This window comes from Capra hircus, chromosome 13, assembly GCF_001704415.2.
Source record: "Capra hircus breed San Clemente chromosome 13, ASM170441v1, whole genome shotgun sequence".
Taxonomy (NCBI): Eukaryota; Metazoa; Chordata; class Mammalia; order Artiodactyla; family Bovidae; genus Capra; species Capra hircus.
This window is the reverse complement of record NC_030820.1, coordinates 46308299-46331147: the sequence shown is the minus strand read 5'-3', so window position 1 is coordinate 46331147 and position 22849 is coordinate 46308299. Positions and strand designations below refer to the sequence as shown.

Genomic DNA, 22849 nt, shown 5'->3' with positions numbered 1-22849 from the left:
GCCCACACACAACGAAGAGTAGCCCCTGCTTGCTACAGCTAGAGAAAGCCCACAGGCAGCAACAAAGACCCACCACAGCCTCAAAATTATTTTATAAAAAGGATTTGTTTTCTAAATTTCCCTTTCTGATATTTCATTTAGTGTACAGCAATTGAACAGATTTCTGTAAGTTAATCTTGTCTCAGATATGCAGATGACACCACCCTAATGGCAGAAAGTGAAGAAGAACTAAAGAGCCTCTTGATGAAAGTGAAAGAGGACAGCGAAAAAGTTGGCCTAAAGCTCAGCATTCAGAAAACTAAGATCATGGCATCCGGTCCCATCACTTCATGGCAAATAGATGGGGAAATAGTGGAAATAGTGGCTGACTTTATTTTTCTGGGCTCCAAAATCACTGCAGATGGTGACTGCAGCCATGAAATTAAAAGACGCTTACTCCTTGGAAGGAAAGTTATGACCAACCTAGACAGCATACTAAAAAGCAGAGACATCACTTTGTCAACAAAGGTCTGTCTAGTCAAGGCTATGGTTTTTCCAGTGGTCATGTATGGATATGAGAGTTGGACTATAAAGAAAGCTGAGCGCTGAAGAATTGATGCTTTTGAACTGTGGTATTGGAGAAGACTCTTGAGAGTCCCTTGGACTGCAAGGAGATCCAACCAGTCCATCCTAAAGGAGATCAGTCCTGGGTATTCATTGGAAGGACTGGTGTTGAAGCTGAAACTCCAATACTTTGGCCACCTGATGCGAAGAGCTGACTCATTGGAAAAGACCCTGATGCTGGGAAAGATTGAGGGTAGGAGGAGAACGGGATGACAGAGGATGAGATGGTTGGATGGCATCACCGACTCAATGGACATGGGTTTGGGTAAACTCTGGGAGTTGGTGATGTACAAGGAGGCCTGGTGTGCTGCAGTTCATGGGCTCGCAAAGAGTCGGACATGACTGAGAGGGGAAACTGAACTGAACTGAATCTTGTTTCCTACTACCTTGCTGAATTTGTTTAGCAATTCTAGTAGTTTTTATGTGGATTCTTTAGAATTTTCTATATAGTATCATGTCATCTGAATATAATGACTGTTTTCCCTCTTCCCTTTCAAGTTGGATACATTTTAATTCTTTTACTTGTCGAATTGCTGCAGTGAGGACTTCCAATACTGTGCTGAATAGCTCTGGCATCTTCTTAAATATGGATTTGTGTGGGAAGGGAAATAACTAACCAATACCAACTATCATGAAGTTGAAGGAAGAGAATAAAAAAGAATATCTTAAATACTATATACCACAGTGCTGGGTTTTAAAGAAACAGAATATTTCTCAAAGGTTCTCATTTGTTAGGTGGCAATGAGAGAAAAGAATTTATGTAAAATGTAGCATTGAAAAGGAACTTCAGTTCACAATTCCTTGGGATCAGATGTGCTCATCCACCATCTCTGAGAGTATAGACCTTAGTAATAAAGGGTAATAAAGGGTAAATGCAGCTGCCTGTTATTTTAATGTAAACTCAATGCAAGAAATTCTTATTAAAATGATGTTGTAGACTGTGACTAGATTTTGTCCTCCCTATAAAGTGACAGTATAAAGGTATCTCTGACAAGAGGTTGGAGGATGACTACAAAAATGTACATGTGCATTTCCTGGTATTTTCTATGTTTAAATGAAGAAGAGGGAAAGAGGTGTCTACCTGGAGCCAACAGGTCTGATGGTATTCGTTCAGAGGCCAAGGAATCATTTACCATCTCCTCCTCCTCCAAAAAAAAAAAATAATAATAACGGAAAGGGGAAAGTGAAAGTAAGGAAGCCAGGGGTAAAGAGAACAAGGGCATGTGAAGAGAAAGAATATCTGATAGGCAAACTTTCACCAGGGTCTTTGGAACAATAGCGACAACAGGACCTCCGGGAGCGGGTGTGAGACTAGCACAGGAGGTCCCAGAACTCTGCTGCTGATGGAGCCCGAAAAGGCAGTGAGATAACCTCCCTCCTTTACAAAGCAGAAAACCAATGCCTGGAGACCTTGCTCTGATAACTACCCACATATATTCACATTCATTTTCATTAGCTGCAGTTGTCCAATAATTATATTTTTTGGCTTTTTACATAAATTTTTAGATGTGAGCTATGGATAGATTGCAGCCACTAAATCTCTCTACACACTAACCAAAGAAATCAATGAAAAGTAAGATGCTATAGAACTTAATTTTATAGTGTTCTAAAAAGCATATATTATTTCAAGTAAGGGACATACAGTGTTGTAGTAACAACCAGTTTCTTAGGCTATTATTATTAGCAATTTTTTTCCTAATTATGAAAAAAGATTTTTTAAAGAAAGAAGGTATCTTGTAACCCAGAGAAATATTCATGATTAACATTTTCTTCCACAGTACTTCCTTTTAATATCTCACAGAATTAAAAAATATATGGATATGTGATTTTATATTATTTTCCAGTTAACAGTTTTTAATGCTGGATTTTTATCTTATTTTGACTTTTTTAATTGATATTACAAAAACATTATGATGAATCTCATTAACTAATTTATCAAATAGTTTTGAGTGCCAAATATTTTTGAGTTATAAATATTAGGAAAAGTGCCTAACCCTAAGCAGTTATAAACCTTACTGCCAATTTCCTGCCTCCTCTCTCCCCCAGTTTCATTCCAGCCCCCACCCTGGGTAGTGAAGTTCAGGTCTCCTATGCCAGATCTGTACCTAAAAAAAAATTTTTTTTTTTTAAATGGTATACAGGATTTTCTTTCCTTTCTTCTTCTTCTTCTTCTTTTTCTTTTGCCACACCTCACAGCTTACAGGATCTCAGTTCCCTGACCAGGGATTGAACCCAGGCCCTCAACAGTGAAAATGCCAAATCCTAACCTCTGGACCATCAGGGAATTTCCTTTCCTGAAACTATCATAACATTGTTAATCAGCTATACTCCAATACAAAGTAAAAAGTTTTAAAAGAAATAAAACTGTTTAAAAAAAGAAGAAAAAGTGATTTGGAGAATTGCATTATAACAAAGCCATGGTTGTAATCCTTTCATCTTGCTGCAGATTAATATTTCTTATTTGGGGTGTCAGCCACCTGATATTGACTTTCCTTCTATATAAATTCTTGCCGTGCCAATCCTAATGCCCTCGAAGGTACATGAATGCCTCAGACAAACTAGGGAGTTTGTGCATGAAAATGCCAAGGAGAAAAGCATATTAATGTGCTTCAAAAATATAATCCCAGGTATACATACGTCTTCTGTTTCACACACACACACAGACACACACACTCACATACTCGCTCACGCATACACGGCCAGCGAGAAAATTATTTGGCTCCTCTCAGGGTTTGGGAGACCTGCATTTACAATATCCTTTATCCCACAGTCCTGAGTTAGTAACCAAAGTATAACATGACCTAATTAACATATAATTTTAATTAAACTGCATTAAGGTCTACTTTTCTTGAGTGACAAATCTGTTGGTATTGTGTTATTTAAGAGCAAAACACTAATATCTTGATAGTACCTTCTCAAGTGCAATGAGACCACCAATTATATCTGTGCTATTTTTTCCACTTAACCATATTCATTGGGTACCTTGGTATGCTATGGAGAACAAATTATCTCATTAGTCTATAAAATCTAAGGTAAATATATCATTACAATAATCATGTTATGGAGAAAGATAGAGGTTTTAGACTGGGGACTTAGGAAAGTCTTATTTGAAAAAGGGACAATTGAATAGACACCTAAAGAATGAGTAGGATCATGCCCAGGGAGATGGGGGAAGGATATTCCAGAAGGAGGGAACAAACTTTATACTGTCCTGATATGGGACAAAGGTTAGTGAGGCAGGGGTGAAATGTATAATGAGGTTAAAGTTAAAGGAGATATAGGCGGAGGTCAGGCAAAACTGGCCTTTGTGAGCCAAAGAACAGGGTTTGACTTCATTTAAGATCCAACAGAAAATCTTTGATGCTTTTTAAGTTGGGAAGGATAAATTGTGCATACATGCTTGTCTTTCAGAAAATATATTTAGGATAGATTTCTAAATGTGGATGTCTGAGCTTAAAGATATTAAATATAAATATTCTTTAGGCTCTGGTATTTCAAGAGTATTCATACCAATTCAATTTCCTATCAATAGTGTATGAAAGTATGTCCATCTTGCTAACCCTTGATAATATTATCATTGAAGAATAAAAGCAGCATTGTGTTACTTTGTCATTTTATTATTAGTGGATTTGAACATTTGTCAATTTATTAATAATTTATTTTTCCTGTTTTGTAAATTATCCATCATTTTGTTTCTTTTTTGGTGGAGTGTATGGCATCTTTTTTCCCTGGAGAAGGATATGACAACCCACTCCAGTATTCTTGCCTGGAGAAATCCATAGACAGAGGAGCCTGGTGGGCGACAGTCCATGGGGTTGCAAGGAGTCGGACATGACTGAAGCGAATGAGCACGCACGCATGTGACATTTATCTTACTAATGTGACATAGCTTTTTATATTTAAAGATGGTTATCCTAATTTTTACTTCTTGCATATATATATATATATATATATATATATATATATATTTGTTGTTGTTCAGTTGCTAAGTCATGGCCAACTCTTTGCAATCCCATGCACTGCATAATGCCAGGCTCCTCTGACCTTTACCAACTCCTAGAGTTTGCTCAGATTCATGTCCATTGAGTCAATGATGCCATCCAACTATTCCATCATTTGCTGCCCACTTCTCCTGTTTCCTTCACTACTTCCCGGCATTGGGGTCTTTTCCAATAACTCGGCTGTTTGCATCAGGTGACCAAAGTATTGGAGCTTCAGCTTCAGCTTCAGCATCAGTCCTTCCAATGAATATTCAGGACTGATTTCCTGTAGGATGGACAGATTGGGTCTCCCTGCAGTCCAAGGAACTCTCAAGAGTCTTTTCCAACACCACAGTTCAAAAGCATCAGTTCTTCAGCGTTCAACTTTCTTTAGAGTCCAACTCTCACATCCATACATGACTCCTTGAAAAACCATAGCTTTGACTAGATGGACCTTTGTTGGCAAAGTAATGTATTTTAAGTTACATAGGGTGATATACATATTCCTGAGTCTCCATAAATGAAAACGCCAAGTCTCATTCAAATGGACTTATTTTACTTCAATGGTTTATAGTACTGTGATAACACAGAATAATAATTTCTATCCACTAATTTCTGTATAATGTACTGTTCATCTGCATTCCTGAAGATTTTCCATATTTATTCTCTATGTTACACTTCAGATTATGTCCTCCAAAAGCATGCATTCAGTATTCATGCATTACACACAGTGTTTATGTAATTCAACCTGTGAAGCAAAACAGAAATATGAAATGAAAATTTAAAGAAATATAGCAAGCCTTTCAGGAGCACATGCATGAACTTATTATTGCTTTATACTAGCAAGCCAGAAACACTCTGAGATGGGAATTTATCAGGCAAACCCAAACTCTATGTAACTGTGAAGCCACCCTCTCTAAACTGGCCCTAAAAAATCTGAATTCATCCTCATTATGTGAGGAAAGCAGAGAAAAGGATATTAGAAGAAACTCCTTATAAAGTATAAAAGTTGTAACCCTAATGGGCATATTTTAAAATAGGTCTATATTTGTTTTTGACACATTAGAGTAACAAAATTTTATATAGTCAAATTTATCACTCTTTTCTGATAAAAATAATTGGTTTAGAGCTTAGGATATCACTTATTGGCCTTTTGGTTAAGATCAACTGCAGAGCTTCATATGTTTCTCTCCACATTAATCTTACTAACATTCACCTATATTTTCTTCTACCTTTAGAATAATCATTTTGAGTTTCTACAGTTGTATTATTCAAGTCATTTGGATTATTTTAAAGTATGGTGTTTAAGGTAAGGATATGATTTGATTTCGTTTTTTAAAAAAACAAAAATTCCACACCATTTGTTGAGTAACCCATGCCCTCTCTATTTACATGATATTTCTTAAAGCAGAATCTGGAAAAAGTGATATGTTGATCTGGTCAGATGTTACTTAAGTGTCAAGTGTCAGCCAGGGTTGGGGAAGAACTTGGAGTGCTGTGCGGGTCCTTCTTTGGGTAGTGCTAAGTCCAAAATCACTGCGGATGGTGACTGCAGCCATGAAAGTAAAAGACGCTTGCTCCCTGGAAGAAAAGCTATGACAAACCCAGACAGTGGATTAAAAAGCAGAGACATTACTTTGCCGACAAAGGTCCATCTGGTCAAAGTTATGGTTTTTCCAGTAGTCATATACAGATGTGAAAGTTGGACCATAAAGAAGGCTGAAAGCCAAAGAATCGATGCTTTTGCACTGTGGTATTGGAGAAGATTTTTGAAAGTCCCTTGGACTGGAAGGAGATCAAATCAGTCAATCCTACAGGAAATCAGTCCTGAATATTCATCTGAAGGACTGATGCTGAAGCTGAAGCTCCAATACTTTGACCACCTGATGCAAAGAACTGACTCATTGGAAAAGACCCTGATGCTGGGAAAGATTGAAGGAGGGAGGAGAAGGGGATGAGAGAAGGGGATGACAGAGGTTGGATGGCATCACTGACTCAATGCACATGAATTTGCGCAAACTCCGGGAGCCGGTGAAGGACAGGGAAGCATGGTGTGCTGCAGTCCATGGGGTAACAAAGAGTTGGACACAACTGAGCAACTGAACAACAGCAAAATCTCTGAGATGTTGGCAAGTTGGTGTAAACCATTCCTCACAGCCCACTACTCTCCCTTTCTCTCCTCTCCTTGATACCTCTGTTCCTTGCCCTCTCTTTGCAGATAAATTCATGGTATAACCTAAGTTGCATGGAAATAATCTTTTGAGTCTTCTGGGCCTCTCCCCAGCTCCCAATCCCAAACCAGTTGTCTGCAACCATCTTCCCTGCCGATTATTTATTCAGCTGGGAGGAAAATAAGGTAAATAAAACTGTTCTGAAGGGAAAATAGGGCCAAGGGTTAAATACTAGGCAAAACCACAGAAGAATAAGAGATAATATCTAGGTACAAAAATAAAAAAGATGGCTAAAAATTTAACGGGGGAAAAATGTGCAGTTAGGGTTAGTGATCTCTCTCCTAAAGTATAAGTTTCCATTTACACATATGTGATGTCTTACTTGAGTGGCCTCTGTGAAATATGTGTGAACATGCAGTCCTCTATGACTTTTAAAGAAAGATGATTTACTTAAAGCTATTCACCTTTAGAATTCCTGGTCCCACATTCAAAGGCATGGCTTGATTTTTTTCTGACATCTTTAACCCCTCTGCTCGATTTTATTGGCATATATTTATCCGTACAATTAAAATCAGTTAAAATTATTTTATAATGTCCCTTGAGATAACGAAAAACTCTCTGGAATGTATCAGAACCAGGGCCTATGAAAGGCCATGTTTCTTAGAACTCCCTTTCGAAATTCTAACAGCCCTAGAGACCAGCTATGAAAGATTGATGAACTGGATTAGACTCCAGCATTTCTTGGACAAGAGTCTTCCAGCAATTTTCGGGTATGCATGCATGTCCAAAGAGAATCAGAGTAGGAAGTTTTGGTTGGTAGGTCTTCCTTCCAAACTCTTATGGACAAAAATCATTAGAGAAAATACTGTGAAATCTATAAAAGTGTCCTTATCACTGAGACTTTCTTAACCCACATATTGGGATCTCCTCAGGTTGGATCTAGAATTACAAACTAAGAAAGATAACCTCCTTCTCCTTACAAAAACTGGTAGTGTTTTTGCAGAAACGATAATGCTTGCTCCCGTCTTTTCTTAAGACCTGTTTGTGTACACACGGAATGAAGAATTCAGCATTTTCTTGCAATACGTTTCGTTAACAGAATCCAAAGGGTATTAACATCCTTTTGCCGATCTCGCCGATTCAGGCCTCGCTGCTTTTCCAACCCTGTGCCCTCCGGGCCGCCCAGAGCCGGCGCCTGCAGCGCCCGCGGCCGCGGCCCGCGCGGGCGATGCTCCGGGCGCCGGATCTTTGTGCGCCCCGCGCCCGGCTCCGCGCGCCCGCACGTACGTAGCTTTCACGTGCGTGTGGACTCGGGTGCCTGTGTGGGTCCGTAGGAATATGCTCGGATTAGGGAGAGGCGCGGAGCACAGGACGGCGGGAAGGTGGGTGTGGGCGTGTGGGCAGCCCGCCGGGAGGGAGCCCGCGCGGAGCCCCAGCCCGCGGCCGGCGGCGGCCACACAATAAAGCCCGAGGGCGGCGGCGGGCGGTGGGAGGCCGGCGGGCGGCCGCCCCGCTCAGCCCGCCGTGTGAGCGGCTCCGCGGCCCCGCAGGACGCGAACTTTCCCGGCGGCGGCGCCGCAACTCTGCGCCCGGGCCCGGCCCGCCGCTCGGCGAGGAGACCTCGTAAGTGCGGCGGCGGGACCTCCGCGCCCGCCTTGCCGGGTGCTCGCGTGTTTCTGTGGTGGAAGCTTGTAAACATGGCGCCCCTGAGGCGCGGGGTCCAGGCGGGCGGCGGGGGAGGAGGCCGGGCCGGGGCGGGGAGGAGGGGAGGCCGGGGCGGGGAGCCGGGCCCGGAGACCGCAGCCCCCCCGCCCCGCGCCCCGCCGGCCCGGCCCGGAGGAGGCGGCGCGGACGGCGGGCCGGCGCGGAGGGGCAGGGCCTGGCGCGGCGGCGGCGAGCACCGGAGCATAATGGTGGGGACGCTCGGCCTCGGCGGGGGTGCGGGCGCGGGCGGGGCGCGGGCGGGTGTCCAAGGCGGGGGCTTTGTGAGGCCCGGCCTGGCCGCAGCCTTTCGGGCCGCGGGCGTGACCGCCGCTCGCCTCCGGCCCGCGGAGCTTTGTTCGCGCAGGGCCGGGCCTGCTGGGCCGCCCTTGGCCGGCGGGGGAGGCGGGCCCGCCGGCGGGGGAGGCCCCGCAGGAGCAGGGACGCGCGGGGCCTGCGCGGGCCGCGAAGCCGGGGAGTCGCGTGAGCGCCGCCCGCCCGGCCGGTCCTCCTTGCGGGGCCAGGCCCCTGGGCCACGGTCCCGGTCGGGGTCCGCCCGGACACGGCCCTGTGAGTGTCTGGGGTGGGTAGGGTGGGCTGGGGGCGTCCGCGGCGGCTGGGCAGGTTGGTCGGTCCGCAAGGGCCCAGGCGAGGCTCGGCCCCCCAGGTCCGGGAACCAGGCGGCAGCGAGGCCTCCGCTTCCTCCGCAGACCTCCCGGGCGCTGCACCGCCTGCGTGTCCGCCGCCGGTCCTGCCCGGCTTCAGAAGGGGAGCTGCTAGGCTGCGGCCCAGCGGGCTGGCCCGGGGCCCCAGCTTCCGCGTGGACCGTACCCTCATGCGTTTCTGGCCCAGCGGTGCCCGGTGTTTGTACGGTGGGGGCGTGAGAGCCAGTGTCCATGGTGCTCGGTGTTACAGATCGTGTGGGCTGGCTGCCCGGTGTGTCCGTGGTGTGCGCCTGCTGTTACATACGTGGAAGCCTGCACGATACCTGGTGAGTGTTTGGTGCTCGGTGTCACATGTGGTAGGGACTTGCTACCTGGTGGAGTTACCGTGCCGGGTGACACACCAGGTGTGTGCATACCTGGTATGGGCATGTGATACCCGCGGTCACACACTGTGTGTTCATGGTGCTTCGTGTCCTCCTGTGGGCTGTGGGCCCAGTACAGGGTCCTGTTGAACTCAGAGCCGGCACCCCGTTGAGGGACGGAAGAGATGCTTGGCTCAGACATTGAGAGGCCCAGGCAGGGCCCTCTGAGATTTAGGTCCTGGGTCCTTTGGTCTGCTCACCCAGGTGTGCCGCTTCCTACAGTAAGCAGAGTGCTGTGGAAGCAAGAGACTGGTTAGAAATAATTGTTTGTCTATTCAAAGGCAGAAAGTAAAACCTTTGTTTTCTTTTAGACAGAAATGTAGGAGTTGTAGCTTAGTGACTGTGGGCTGCATAAACTTTTCAGGTTTGGGGGTCATTGATTCTCATTAATAGTTCGAAGCTATCAGGGAAATCGTTTTAGCTACACTTTAAAAGTTTGAGTGCTTTCTGGTAAGCAGAGTCACCTGTGTGACTTTTCTGAATTCTCATTTGTACAGGCAGGAAATAAAATGTGAATTTTGTTCTAGCATGTCATTTTCCTTGTCTTTAGCATTGGTTACAGTCACTATTTTGAGGGACTGTCCTTTATAGACGGCCAAGTTAGAAAGTTAGAGGTCAGAAAATATGATTATGACAGACTCAATAAAATATTTTTCTTGCTTAGCTCAATGCATGATTAACAGAGGATCTCTGTTTTTTGTGGTGCTTTTCCCACTTATATGTTGTTTATATGAAAACAATTTCCCTTTTACATTTTGTAATTGGGCAATTTATTTTTTCAGTTACCTGTTGCCATGTGCTTAAATAAACATACATGTAAATGTTCCCAACTTTACAAAGACAAATCAATTAAAGTGTTAAAATTATCTGCTTATTTCATAGGCAGTATTCCTAGGATATCACTATGTTGATACTTTGCATGTCTTGTTGCATGTTTCCATGAATTGCCCTGTGTGTGTGCACACTTTCACCCTTTTGTAACTGTACCCTCTTTTCCTTTAAGGGTTGTTCAGATAGTGTGTAAGAGAGACGTTCATACCCTTTGGCATACCTAAAATGAGATACTAATTGAATGTAATTAAGAATTTTAGCATTCATAATAAAGTATGGAATGCTGTCTGACTGTTGCCTAAAGCCCTAAACCTCTGGTGGAAGATTTTGTTCACCTACCTCTGTGATAAATCGCTTCAGTTGTGTCTGACTCTTTGGGACACCATGGACTGTAGCCCTCCAGGCTTCTCTGTCCATGAGGATTCTCTAGGCAAGAACACTGTAGTGGGTTGCCATTCCCTTCTCCAACCACCCTTCAGTTGAAAAGCAAAGAGGCTGTGTCTGGAAAGGGGAAAATGTTAGGAAGAGTCAGGCTTGAAAAAACAGTTTCACTGTTTCAAAACCTTAACTTGGACTCAATAGTGAATTTTTTTTACAGGTTGGTTAGATTTTTTGGTAATTGATTAGAGGTATACCAGCAGAGTTTGAGGCCGGTGGCTTGGCTCTGAATCACCTCTGGCCTTTACTAGCAAAGTGATCTTGGACAAATTATTTAAATGTGCTTTGCCTGGTTTCAGTTTCCCCATCTGAAAGAGCTTAATTGCTAGCACTATTTCTTACCTGATGACGTTCAGTTACTTTCTTTCAGTGGCATTGTCAGAAGTTCAAAAAGTTTAAATCTGCTTTGGTACAGTGTGGTCTGTCCTCCTTTGGTCTTGAGTTTTGAAATGTTTTGGTATCCACAGGTTTGTTGCATAACTGAGTACCATGATAAAAATAGGTATCATATATTGTATGTTTGCTAAGTCTGAACCATTTCACAAAGTTCTTTATGTATACTATTCCACTTTTAAAAATCATACATATGATCATCTTAAAAGTATGGCAGTCTTCCTTTTAATTGTGTAAGGTCTGACCTCCTTGTAGCACCTCCAAACCCCTCAACACATATACATAATCTCTCTCATAAGTGAATGAAGTAGTAGTGAATGAGAGAATATAATCCACGTAACATAAAAGTTTGAAAATCTCTATGATTAGAGTTGAAATGATAGAAATGAACGTAATGAAAGGGAGATAAAATTCAAATCTAAATACCCAGCAGTATGATGTAATAACTCACATGTAATGTCTTAAACATATGTACTCCCTTAAGATTTTCTTATGTGCATGTATGTACCTGCTATTACTGTTTCCAGTTAGAAAATTCTTGAAAAGCTATTTATAGGCATACCTCAGAGATACTGTGGGTTTTGTCTAGACCACTACAGTAAGGCAGATACAATAAAATGAGTTGTGAGTTTTTTGGTTTCCCAATATATATATTTAAAAGTTATATTGAAACTATACTGTAGTCTATTACATGTACAATAGCACTATATCTAAAAAATGAACATACCTTAATTTAAAAATACTTTATTGTTAAAAAATGCTACCCATTATCTGAGCCTTTAGCGACTTTTAGCATCAAAGATCACTGATCACAGATCACACTAACAAATATAGTAATAATGAAAAAGCTTAAAACATTGCAATAATTAATGAAAAAGCTTAAAATGTTGCACTAATTACTGAACTGTGACAGAGAAACAGAGAGAATGAATGCTGTTGGAAAAATGGCGCCAATAGACTTCTTCAACGCAGGATTGCCAGGAACTTTCAATTTGTAAAAACAGTATCTGTGAGGGGCTACAAGGTAAAGTGCAGTAAAACAAGGTATCCCTGTAGTCTGTATTGTGAAAATACTATATAATATTTTATATTAAAATTACTTACAAATGCAAATAAATAGTATGAAAAATTAAATAAAATATTTATTTGGAAATTAAGAAAATATTTATAGAGAGCAGTATGTATCTAGTAGGCAAATTTAGCAAATTGTTAGATGCTCAACTCAATATTACAAATCTAATTTATGTACAACTAGTAAATATTTAGACATTTAGCTAATCTTTCATTGTATTTTGGCGGCATGCTTTCTATTCAGTCAATACATAAATGGCTGAAATTAAAGAACAGAGATGAATAGAAATGACAATGGAATACTGTCATAATAGGATCTTTAAGGGATCATATGGACTCATCTGTTCTTTAGAGATGAGAGGAATATGTTGAGCAAATTACCCTGTGTTCTTATATAGTAGTTGGAAAAATGTGTTTTGCTAAAAACTTATACACAGTATTTGCTTTTTTGTAAACTGAGTAACATTTAAGTCTAGTAAACGAATTTTAAATAACTGCTTTTATAAAGTTAGTTGTTTTGTAAGAGCACATTAAAAATATTGACATTACTTATAATAAGTAGAATATGTTTTAATATCTTCAGTTCATTCATTCGGATTGTTATTTATTGAGACTGCTTTATACTAGACACTTGGTAACAAATTACTGAAGCAAGTGCAATAAGGTATAACAAGAAATTAAGTACAGGTGCTATAGAACCATATATGTGAGTTAAAGTATGTTGTATTTGAGCTGAAATTACTTTTGAGGTCTTAACACTGATTTCAGATTCATTCTAATTTTAACTTTGCGACTTTCATTAGCTACTTGATGATTTTTAAAGGCAACTTTATTATGGTTAGTAATTTTTTTATTCTTGTGTCATTATCTAAGCATTTAAATGAAAGGTAGACCCACTTAAAATCTTTAATATCTTTTTGTAATTTGACCTCCTTGTATGCTAAGTAAACTTAAAATTTAAAGAAAGACGACATCTTTCCTATCCGTTTATCGTGTAAACAAAAGAAAGATACATACAAATATTTAGAAGTGTATTGAGAGCTCGTTGTGCAGTGCTGTGCTTGGTCGCTCAGTCGGGTCCGATTCTTTGCGACCCCATAGACTGTAGCCCACCAGGCTCCTCTGTCAGTGGAATTCTCCAGGCGAGAATACTGGAGTGGGTAGCCATTCCCTTCACCAGAGGATCATCCCAACCCAGGGATTGAACCCAGGTCTCCTGCATTGCAGGTGGATTCTTTACCATCTGAGTCACCAGGGACTAACTTTCTTGCTAAAGGTTTTGTCTTGTGTTACATGGGGCAGTCATTGTCTCAAGGAATCTTCTACTGTTCCCGTTGCTGGATAAGTTCACTTTGGCTTGAAATAGCTAATTTCTTATTTTTAACTCTTTATTTTATATTGGAATATAGCCAACTATCACTGTTGTGATAGTTCAGGTGGACAGTAAAGGGACTCAGCCGTATATATACAGGTGTCCATTCTCTCCCAGGCTCCCCTCCCATCCAGGCTGCCACAGTGGACAGTTTGCTGTTCTATACAGTAGGACCTTGTTGGTTATCCCTTTTAAATATAGCAGTGTGTACATGTCAATCCCAAACTCCCTATCTCTTCCTCCTATCCTTCCCCACTGGCAGCCATGTTTCTTCTCTAAGTCTGTGGATATGTTTTATAAATAAGTTATTTGTATAATTGCTTTTTAGATTCTGCATAAAAGTATGTCATATGGTATTTCTCCTTGTCTGTCTGACTCCACTCAGTATGACAAGCTCTAGGTCCATCCATGTTGATGCAAATAGCATTGTTTCATTCATTTTAATGGCTGAGTACCTTTCCATTGTATATATGTACCACATTTCCTCTATCCAGTCCTTTGTCTATGAACTTTTAGGTTGCTTCCATGTCTTGGCTGTCATAAACAGTGCTGCAGTGAACATTGAGATACATGTATCCTTTTGGACTTAAGTTTTTCTCCAGATATATGACCAGGAGTGGGATTGCAGGGTCATATGGTAGCTCTATATTTAATTTTTAAAAAACCTTCATACTGTTCTCCATAGTCACTATACCAGTTTACATTCCTACCAACAGTGTAGGAGGATTCCCTTCTCTCCACACCCTTTCCAGCATTTATTGTTTGTGGATTTTTTGATGATATCCATTTTGACGGCTGTGAAGCAATATCTCAGTGTAGTTTTGATTTGCATTTCCCCAATAACCAGCACTGTTGAACATCTTTTCATATGCCTCTTGGCCATCTGTATGTCTTCTTTGGGGAAATGTCTACTTAGGTTTTCTGCTCATTTTTTGATTGGGTTATTTGTTTTGGTGGTGTTAAGCCTCATATGTGTTTGTGTTAGTTGCTCAGTCTGACTCTTGGTGACCCCATGGACTGTATGTAGCCCACAAGGCTCCTCTGTCTATGGAATTCTCCAGGCAGGCATACTGGAGTGGATTGCCATTCTCTTCTCTAAGGGATCTTCCCAACCCAGGAATCTAACCCAGATCTGCATTGCAGGCAGATTCTTTACTGTTTGAGCAACCAGGGAAGCCTCATGAGCTGTTTGTAAATTTTGCAGACTAATCCCTTGTCGGTCAGGTCATTTGCAGATGTCTCTCTCAGTCTACAGGTTGTCTTTTCTTTTTGTTTATTGTTTCCTTTAAAATAGATCACTTCTTGAAAGTTACTCCAAGTACGCAGGCTTCAGGATTTAGAAGGGGTTTGCTGTCAAAAAATAAAATAATATGAAACGTGGTGAGGAGAGAACTTATCAACTGATTGGTAGCATGCCTAGGTTCAGATCGTGCTGATGCTCATCAGTGGGGATATTACAGAAGATTTTCTTATATTTAATAGCTATAGGAAGTTTTTTTAAGAGAAATACGCTAAATGAAGGCTGAACTATCTCAGCTTGAAAGTTATTATGAACACTGTAGTTTTTTGTTTTTGTTTTTGGTAGATTCTTGATTTATCTGCTCGTTGATTGCTTTTCTGTTTCAAAACTGCATCTGAGAAATGCTGTCAGAGAGATAAAGTTCTTAATTTTCAATTGAGTTTTGACATGAAGCCCTTCTCGAATTAATATGGACTATATCTACTTCAGTTGGCCAGTACTTGTAGGAACAAGTGAGATTGATTTATTTGGGCTTGCTATTGATAGGTGTAAAAGTCTTTTGGGGCATTTTATTTACCATTAGCAATGTTATCTTTTTAGAAATTAATTAATTATTTATTTTTGGCTGCACTGGGCCTTTGTTGCTGCGTGTGAGCTTTTCTCTAGTTGTGGAGAGGGGTACTCCCTAGTTGTGGTGTGTGGGTTCTCTCACAGATGTAAAGAACAGACTTATGGACACAGTGTGGGGTAAGGAGGAAGGAGAGGGTGGGATGTAGGGAGAGAGTAACATGGAAACGTGTATTAGTATGTAAATAGATAGCCAGTGGGAGTTTGCGATATGATCCAGTTCAGTTCAGTCGCTCAGCTGTGTTGGACTCTGCGACCCCATGGACTGTAGCATGCCAGGCTTCCCTGTACTGACTCAGGGAACTCAGGACAGGGCTCTCTGTAACAACCTAGAAGGGTAGGATTGTGAGGAAGGTTCAAGAGGGAGGGGACATATGTATACCTGTGGATGATTCATATTGATATTTGGCAGAAACCAACACAATACTGTAAAGCAATTATCCTTCAATTAAAAATAAATAAAATTTAAAAATATTGCACTTAGTGTAATGTCAAAATACCTTATGTTTTTTAGTTTGAAATAGATACATTCTTATTCTGCACATTTAAGTAGGCTCCCAATTATGATCAGTATTTGTGTTAGATTGTTTTGGTTCAGAAACTTCCATTTGAGTAACTTGAAAGTTAAATTTTATTTTATGATTATTGAAATAAAAAGTTGTAGTCTCAGTTATTTCCAAGTGAGTTAAAAGCTGAACAGCTACCAATACAAAGTTAGACTTTGTCTTGATTCATTTCCGTATTTTAAATAAATCCTAATGAAAAACATACTGTTGTAAACCTTAGTTGCTGTAGTGTTTGCATCTTTTAAATAAATTCTTTGGGATTTAGGGCAACACGTGGGAAGCTCCTGATAGTACACTGGTTCTCAAGCATGACTGAGCACCTGAATTTTATTTTTTCCTTAACAAGAACATGAAGCCAGAATCTCTGGGGATGGTTCTGGGCTCTATTTTAAAGTTCCAATTGGGTTTTTTTGTTTGTTTGTTTAACTTTTTTAAGTTCCACATTTTTTAAGTAGTCCAAGTCTATATGCCTTCTTCTAGAAAGTTCTTTTGTAATGGCTTTTAGATAATGATGTACCCTGTGATGTTTAGCTGCCTGTCTTAGAAATTATTTTTCAGGAATCTTAATCTTGAAGTTTCCTACAGAGGATAATCTAAATGACCTGAAAAATTAATGTGTCCCAGAAGAAAACTAGTAGTCTTTTCAGGTTCCTCACAAATACTCTGGCATTGTCGCTTTGCTGATGATCAGAGGGACTGGATAGCAAAGGTGGGGTTGGTTAGTGTTGCCTAATGGTCCTGCATTGTGTCTGGGACATTGATGTCCAGGCTGCCACCCAATTCAGTGTCTCTGAGATTTCCTGTAGTTTGAGCAGCAGCCTAGTGTTCTGCAGGTTGTGGAGTAAGCTTGTGACCTTGACAGGCATCAGAAGCACCTAGATGTCTTTCCCTGGGCAGTTATGCCAGCCATGGTGAAGTTGTGCCTACAAGTGAGACTTAGACCACCTGAGGAGGTTTTCCTGGCACTGCTGCTTAGCAGCCTGAGTATTCTTGGCTTTTGTCTGCATGTCAGGTGGTCCTTGATGTTCCTCCGGATTGGGAGTGTCGTTTCCACTTACAGGGTCGGAGCAGAGCAGGAGCAGCTTCATTGTCTGAACCGAGGCCCAGGGAAATCCAAGGGAGGAAGCCTGTGAGCAGTGAGATTCACTGCCACTCCAGTCACCGGTGACCAACACCTGCCTTCTCGTGTTTTCGCACGTCTACCAGAGGGCTTCCTGAGGACCTGTGGAGTGTCTGATAATTTCCACGGGTTTCTCCTCTTTCCTCTCTAGTGTAGACTCCATCAATCTGCAGAAGTCAGGGCTTTTAGAGGAGGAGGAGTGACGTGGAGAAGCCTCCTTTGGCTTGGTGCTGACTGTTGGTGTTGTCTTCAGCAAGTTCTGAACTGGTCATTTGCTCTTCCAGCTGGTTGGCGTAGCTTCGTCTGCAGTTCATTTCCCATTGACATCAGTCCTCTCAGGTTTTTCGAATTATTTTAAAGTATTTCAAGTCAGATTTTCTTAAATAAACATAATTTTCTCGGTTTTAGATGACCAGATACAGTGAGGAATTATGGTGTTAGAATCCCATTTTAAATAGAATATTCCTATAAAATTGGACCTTGAAGAATAGAGTGGAAAATGTTAGATGAGTATACTATTACAAGTCTGTTTGCTTCTTACTCATTATTAAGTAACATCTTTTATTCAGCATCTGTAATTATCCCTATACCTGCTGCCTTCTATTCCCAAATTTTTCTGGAGTTCTAGGCAAGCGGCTTGCTTTCGTCACTATTGTTCAGTTGCTAAGTTGTGCCTGACTCTTTGCAACCCCATGGACTGCAGCATACCAGCCCTCCCTGTCCCTCACTATCTCCTGGAATTTGTCCAAGTTCATGTCCATTGAGTTGGTGATGCTATCCAACCATCTCATCCTCTGCCACACCCTTCTCCTTTTGCCTTCAATCTTTCCCAGCATCAGGGTCTTTTGCAGTGGGTAAGCTCTTCACATTAGGTGGCCAGAGTTAAATTAGAACTTTAGCTTCAGCATCATTCCTTCCAGTGAATATATAGGGTTGATCTTCATTAGGATAGACTGGTTTCCTCTCCTTGCAGTCCAAGAGACTCTCCAGAGTCTTCTCCAGCACCACAATTTGAAAGCATCAATTCTTCAGCGCTCAGCCTTCTTTATGGTTCAACTCTCACTTCTGTACATGACTACTGGAAAGACCTTAGCTTTGACTGTACTTCCCTATGTAAATTTGACCTTCCTTTGTTTGGCCAGAAACATACAATTCCTGTATTCATTGTGTGTCTCCACTTTTTGCGGAGTATATGTTCATCAAAGATGTTTGGTTTTGTTTGTCCACTTTTGGGGGGAGGGTCAGAAAGGTCTTTTACTCAGCATCGTAACATCCATGATCTAAGGGTATCCTTCTTAAAGCAAATCACTCCTACTTGCCTAAATTTAAAAAGTTACTGCCGTTGAAATTACATGGAAATCCACGCTGGACTTATTCTGGACTTCGGATCCTGCGTGGTTTGATCTTAGATTCTGCCTCTCTTGCCTCTTTTCACACAGTACCTCTCTTTATGACGTTCCAGCCACTGTCTTTTCTCCCCTTGAAATATACCAAGTCTTTCTCACTGTGACCTTTAACTGGAAACTTTTACGTTTTGACTACATTTACCCATTTTTTCCCCACCTTCCCTGCCTTTGGGAACCATTAGTCTGTTCTCTAAATATATAGGTTTGGTTTTTTAAAAAAATATTTGGCTGTACCAGGTCTTAGTTGCAGTGTGCAGAATCTTCGATCTTTGTTTTGGCACCTGGGATCCTTTAGCTGTGGCATGCAGACTCCCAGCTGTACCATGTGGGACCTAGTCTCTTGACCATAGCAAGGGATCTTTGCCACCGGACCACCAGGGAAGTCCCTATCGTGACTCAGTTGCAGTGAATATGGTGGCACAGCTATCTCTTTGAGGTAGAGTTTTCATTTTCTTCAGATAAATAAGTAAAAGTGTAATTACTGGATCATAATGGGAGTTCTGTTTTTCTTTTTTTTCTCCATTATATTTTATTACCTGATATTGGATATAGTTCCCTGTGCTATACAGTAGGACCTTGTTGTTTATCTATTCTGTATATAATTGTTTGCATCTGCTAATTCCGAACTCCCATCCATGCCTCCCTCATTCCTCTCCACCTTGGCAACCATAATTTTGATCTCTATGTGTCTGTTTCTGTTTGGTAAATAAGTTCCTTTGTGTTATATTTTAGATTCCACATGTAAGTGATATCATGTATTTGTCTTTGTCTGATTTCATTTAGTATGATCTTCTCTAGGTCTGTCCACATTCCAGCAAATGGCATTATTTCATGCCTTTTTTATGGCTGAGTAATTTCCATTATTATATGGACCATATCTTTATCCATTCATCTGTTGGTGGACACTTAGGTTGCTTTCGTGTCTTGGCTACTGTAAAATAGTGCTACTCTATGAACATAGGGGTGCGTGTATCTTTTTGAATTAGAGTTTTCTCCAAATAAATGCCCAAGAGTGCAATTGCTGATGGTAAGTGTATTTTTAAGTTTTCTGAGGAACCTCCCTACTGTTTTCCATAGTGGCTTCATCAATTTACATTCCCACCAGCAGTGTAGGAGTGTTCCTTTGTCTTTACACACTCTCCAGCATTTCAGAGACTCAGAACAGCCAACTCAGTATTGAAAGAGAGGAACAAAATCAGGGCCTGATACTACCCAACGTCAAGATTTATTATAAAGGTATAGTACTTAAAACAGTGTGGTATTGGTGAAGTAACAGTCAGTTACATAGATTAGTGGAACAGAATAGAGAGTTAATTTTGGTTAAAGGCATAGGTTTGTGTTTAGGCTCATTTTTGTATGTGTGGATGTCCAGTTGTACAGCAACGCTTGGTGAACAGACGGCTTCATTGCATCGCGTTTGCTGCTTTGTCAGAAATGAGCTAACTCTGACACTTAACAGCTGGTAGGTCTGTTTCTGGGCTCTCTCTTCTGTTCTAAGTCTGTGTGGCTTGGATAGCTAGATCTCAGAAATCTTGGTTTTAACTTCACATCTGTTTTCCTGAAATGTAGCACTGGTTAATTCTTTAATCTTGAATTTAATCATTTCTAGGAATTAAGTGACATCACTTTTAGAATTTCTGCTACCAGTCTCTACTATATTCTCCTGTTATATAATAGTTATATTTGCTATTTATTTTAGTATTTGTAACTGTTAACGTTGTTATTATATATTTTCTGTATTTCTGAGTAAAGTATTTTTAACTTTACCTGTGTGTATTTTGAAAACATCTTTTAAGTTACGTGTCAACTGTACCTGTTTGTATTCCTTTGTTTGACTCAGGGATTGTAATATGCATCCAGGGATTGTACTGTGCATCCATGATTTAATATACTTCCCCTTGAATTAATATAATAAGTACCACTTAACATAAAATGTGAGAATTTACAATGATATACCTGCTTACTACCTCTCCCCGCATGTGTATTATTCTTGTCATCCATATTGTGCCTCTACATATGTTTAAATCTGATGATACCTAACAGTTATTTTTATGTTTGTTTAAACAATCAGTTATCTTTTCAAGACTTAAGAAATTTTATATTTTCCCACATTTACCATTTTGTAGTGTTACTTAATCTAGAAGTAATGTCTCTCTGGATTCTCACCACATATATTTTGGACCATTTATGTCATATATGATATTATAATTAGTAGTGCCATGTATATGTCAAATTTCCTCTGCTAGTTTTATGTTATTTTCTGTCAAGGACTAGAGTTTATACATTTAAAAATACTTCATTGTGTTTAGCACAGTGGGTATTTGTATAATCTGACAAGTTGTATTATTATGGTTCACCATTAGATGTCACTTTTACCAGTAAATTCCTCATCATAATGTTACTGGATTTGGAAACTTGACGTAAATGTACTAGTGCACTTAAACTGAGAAGCTTCTGTATGTTTTAAAGTTACAACTTTTTAGAAAAAGACACATTTGTAAATCATAATTTTAAAAATCTTCTAGTTTCATATTTTAGTCTATACTGCATCAACGAATTATCCTGAAGTTTTCTTTAAAACTTGAATGTTGTCGTTACTGTTTTGATTCTGAACTGATTTTGTAATTCTGAAAAGAACTCTTATTTCAGGAGCCTAGCTGGTCCTAGATTCACCAGAAGTGAGTCTCTGTTAAGCTTTGGCAACTGCTGGCTCTCTTTGGGTTTTTGGAGAAGGAGGGAGAACCGACTTAGTCGTGAAAAGAAGTGTGGAGACGGGGAAAGGGGTTTGTGAGGCTCTGCTGACTCCCCGGAGCACAGGGAAGCGCGGAGGAGGAGTGCTCCTTCCGGGTAAAGGATCAGGCCAGGGAGAGTTCAGCCATCCCCAGAGCTTTTTGCTCGTCTGTCTTACGCCTTTGGGCCTCAGCATCTCTCGGCATCGTACCCTGTGTGCCTTAGGGCTCAGGCGTCTCCTTGCCCAGCAGGTCTGTGCCCGTGCCCAGTGGGGAGTTGAGACGTGTGGCCTCTTCATATTGTACCATCGCTCAGCAGACATTGAGGCTGCAACTCTGTTTTTTCCCCCTAGTCTTGCCAGGATGTAGCCGGTGGCCGTTTGCCTCAGTCTGTTCAGAATATAGAAAGCTGAATAAATTAACAATGTTGATTCCTTATAACTTAATGAATGGCCGGCACCTGAACCTTTCTGATAAGGTGGGTCCTTTCATGTCATCCACTGATATACCAACTGCCACCCTTTGACACCTCAGTCAGAAACAACTGTTCTGTACTTTCTGTTTGTGGTCTTATTTTTCTTTAAAGGAATGTTGTTTTTATCTATCAGTATGTCTATATTGAATAAAGATACTCACTCTTCGCGACCCCATGGACTGTAGCCCACCAGATTCCTCTGTCCGTGGAATTTTCCAGGCAAGAATACTGGGCTAGATTGGCATTTCCTTCTTCAGGGTATCTTCCCAACCCAGGGATCAAACCTGGGTTTCCTGCATTGCAGGTGGAGTCTTTACCATCTGAGCCAGCACGGAAGCCTCTTTCATGATGAAGTACCTAATAATTTGGACATTTAGTTTCTATTTTGCATTGATCTGTCAAATTACACACAATGTAATATCAAAAAATGAAATTTTATGTAGTAATATTTTTGCTTTATAAAAAATTTTATATGTGTATTTCTTTGGCATTTTGATATAAGATGACTGCTCCTTCTTCTTGGGCAGACCTTTTTGACTGTTGGTCTTTTAGTGTCATTCTTTGTGAAGTAATGAAGTGAACATTTTTATGGAGTAATTGGTGATGTGGATGGTAGGAAATAAAAAGTTGGCTATACTATATAGTGAGGTGCTGAGTGTTAACTCACTTGTATTAATGATAATTGATTTGGTAATCTGTGCTTTTCCCTTATGTTTCCATATATTGCTACAGCTAAAGGAGTAAACAGGTCATGGCACGCTTAACAAAAAGACGGCAGGCGGACACAAAAGCTATCCAGCATCTTTGGGCAGCCATTGAGATTATACGGAATCAGAAGCAAATTGCCAACATTGACCGTATTACAAAGTAAGTCATTTTATACAGACAGATCTCTCAAATTTTACATGGAATTTTGGGAGAAAAGGTCCAAGAATCATTTGCTTATTTATTATGTTAGTCAACATGTATTACAAAGTACTAGTCACTTTTTGCCTTGTAGGATTGTAAAGTTGTTAGGGAAATACTGAAACATGCAGAA

At 40.8% G+C, this 22849-nt stretch overlaps 1 protein-coding gene across 8 annotated transcripts in view; it reads left to right on the top strand.

Moving 5' to 3' along the window:
* The window catches only part of ZMYND11 (zinc finger MYND-type containing 11), a 74122-nt gene continuing 59268 nt past the window's right edge, over positions 7996–22849 (top strand). For 3 of the 8 annotated variants that reach the window (XM_005688156.3, XM_005688155.3, XM_013968656.2), the window contains exons 1-2: positions 9332–9446; positions 22543–22677. In XM_005688156.3, the coding sequence (XP_005688213.1) occupies positions 22562–22677 (116 nt within the window). In that variant the 5' untranslated portion in view covers positions 9332–9446; positions 22543–22561. Of the gene's footprint in view, positions 8137–8243; positions 8378–8567; positions 8668–8888; positions 9026–9165; positions 9447–22542; positions 22678–22849 lie in introns of those variants that run through there. The other 5 variants (XM_018057355.1, XM_018057356.1, XM_018057354.1 and 2 more) reach the window with 5 other exon arrangements.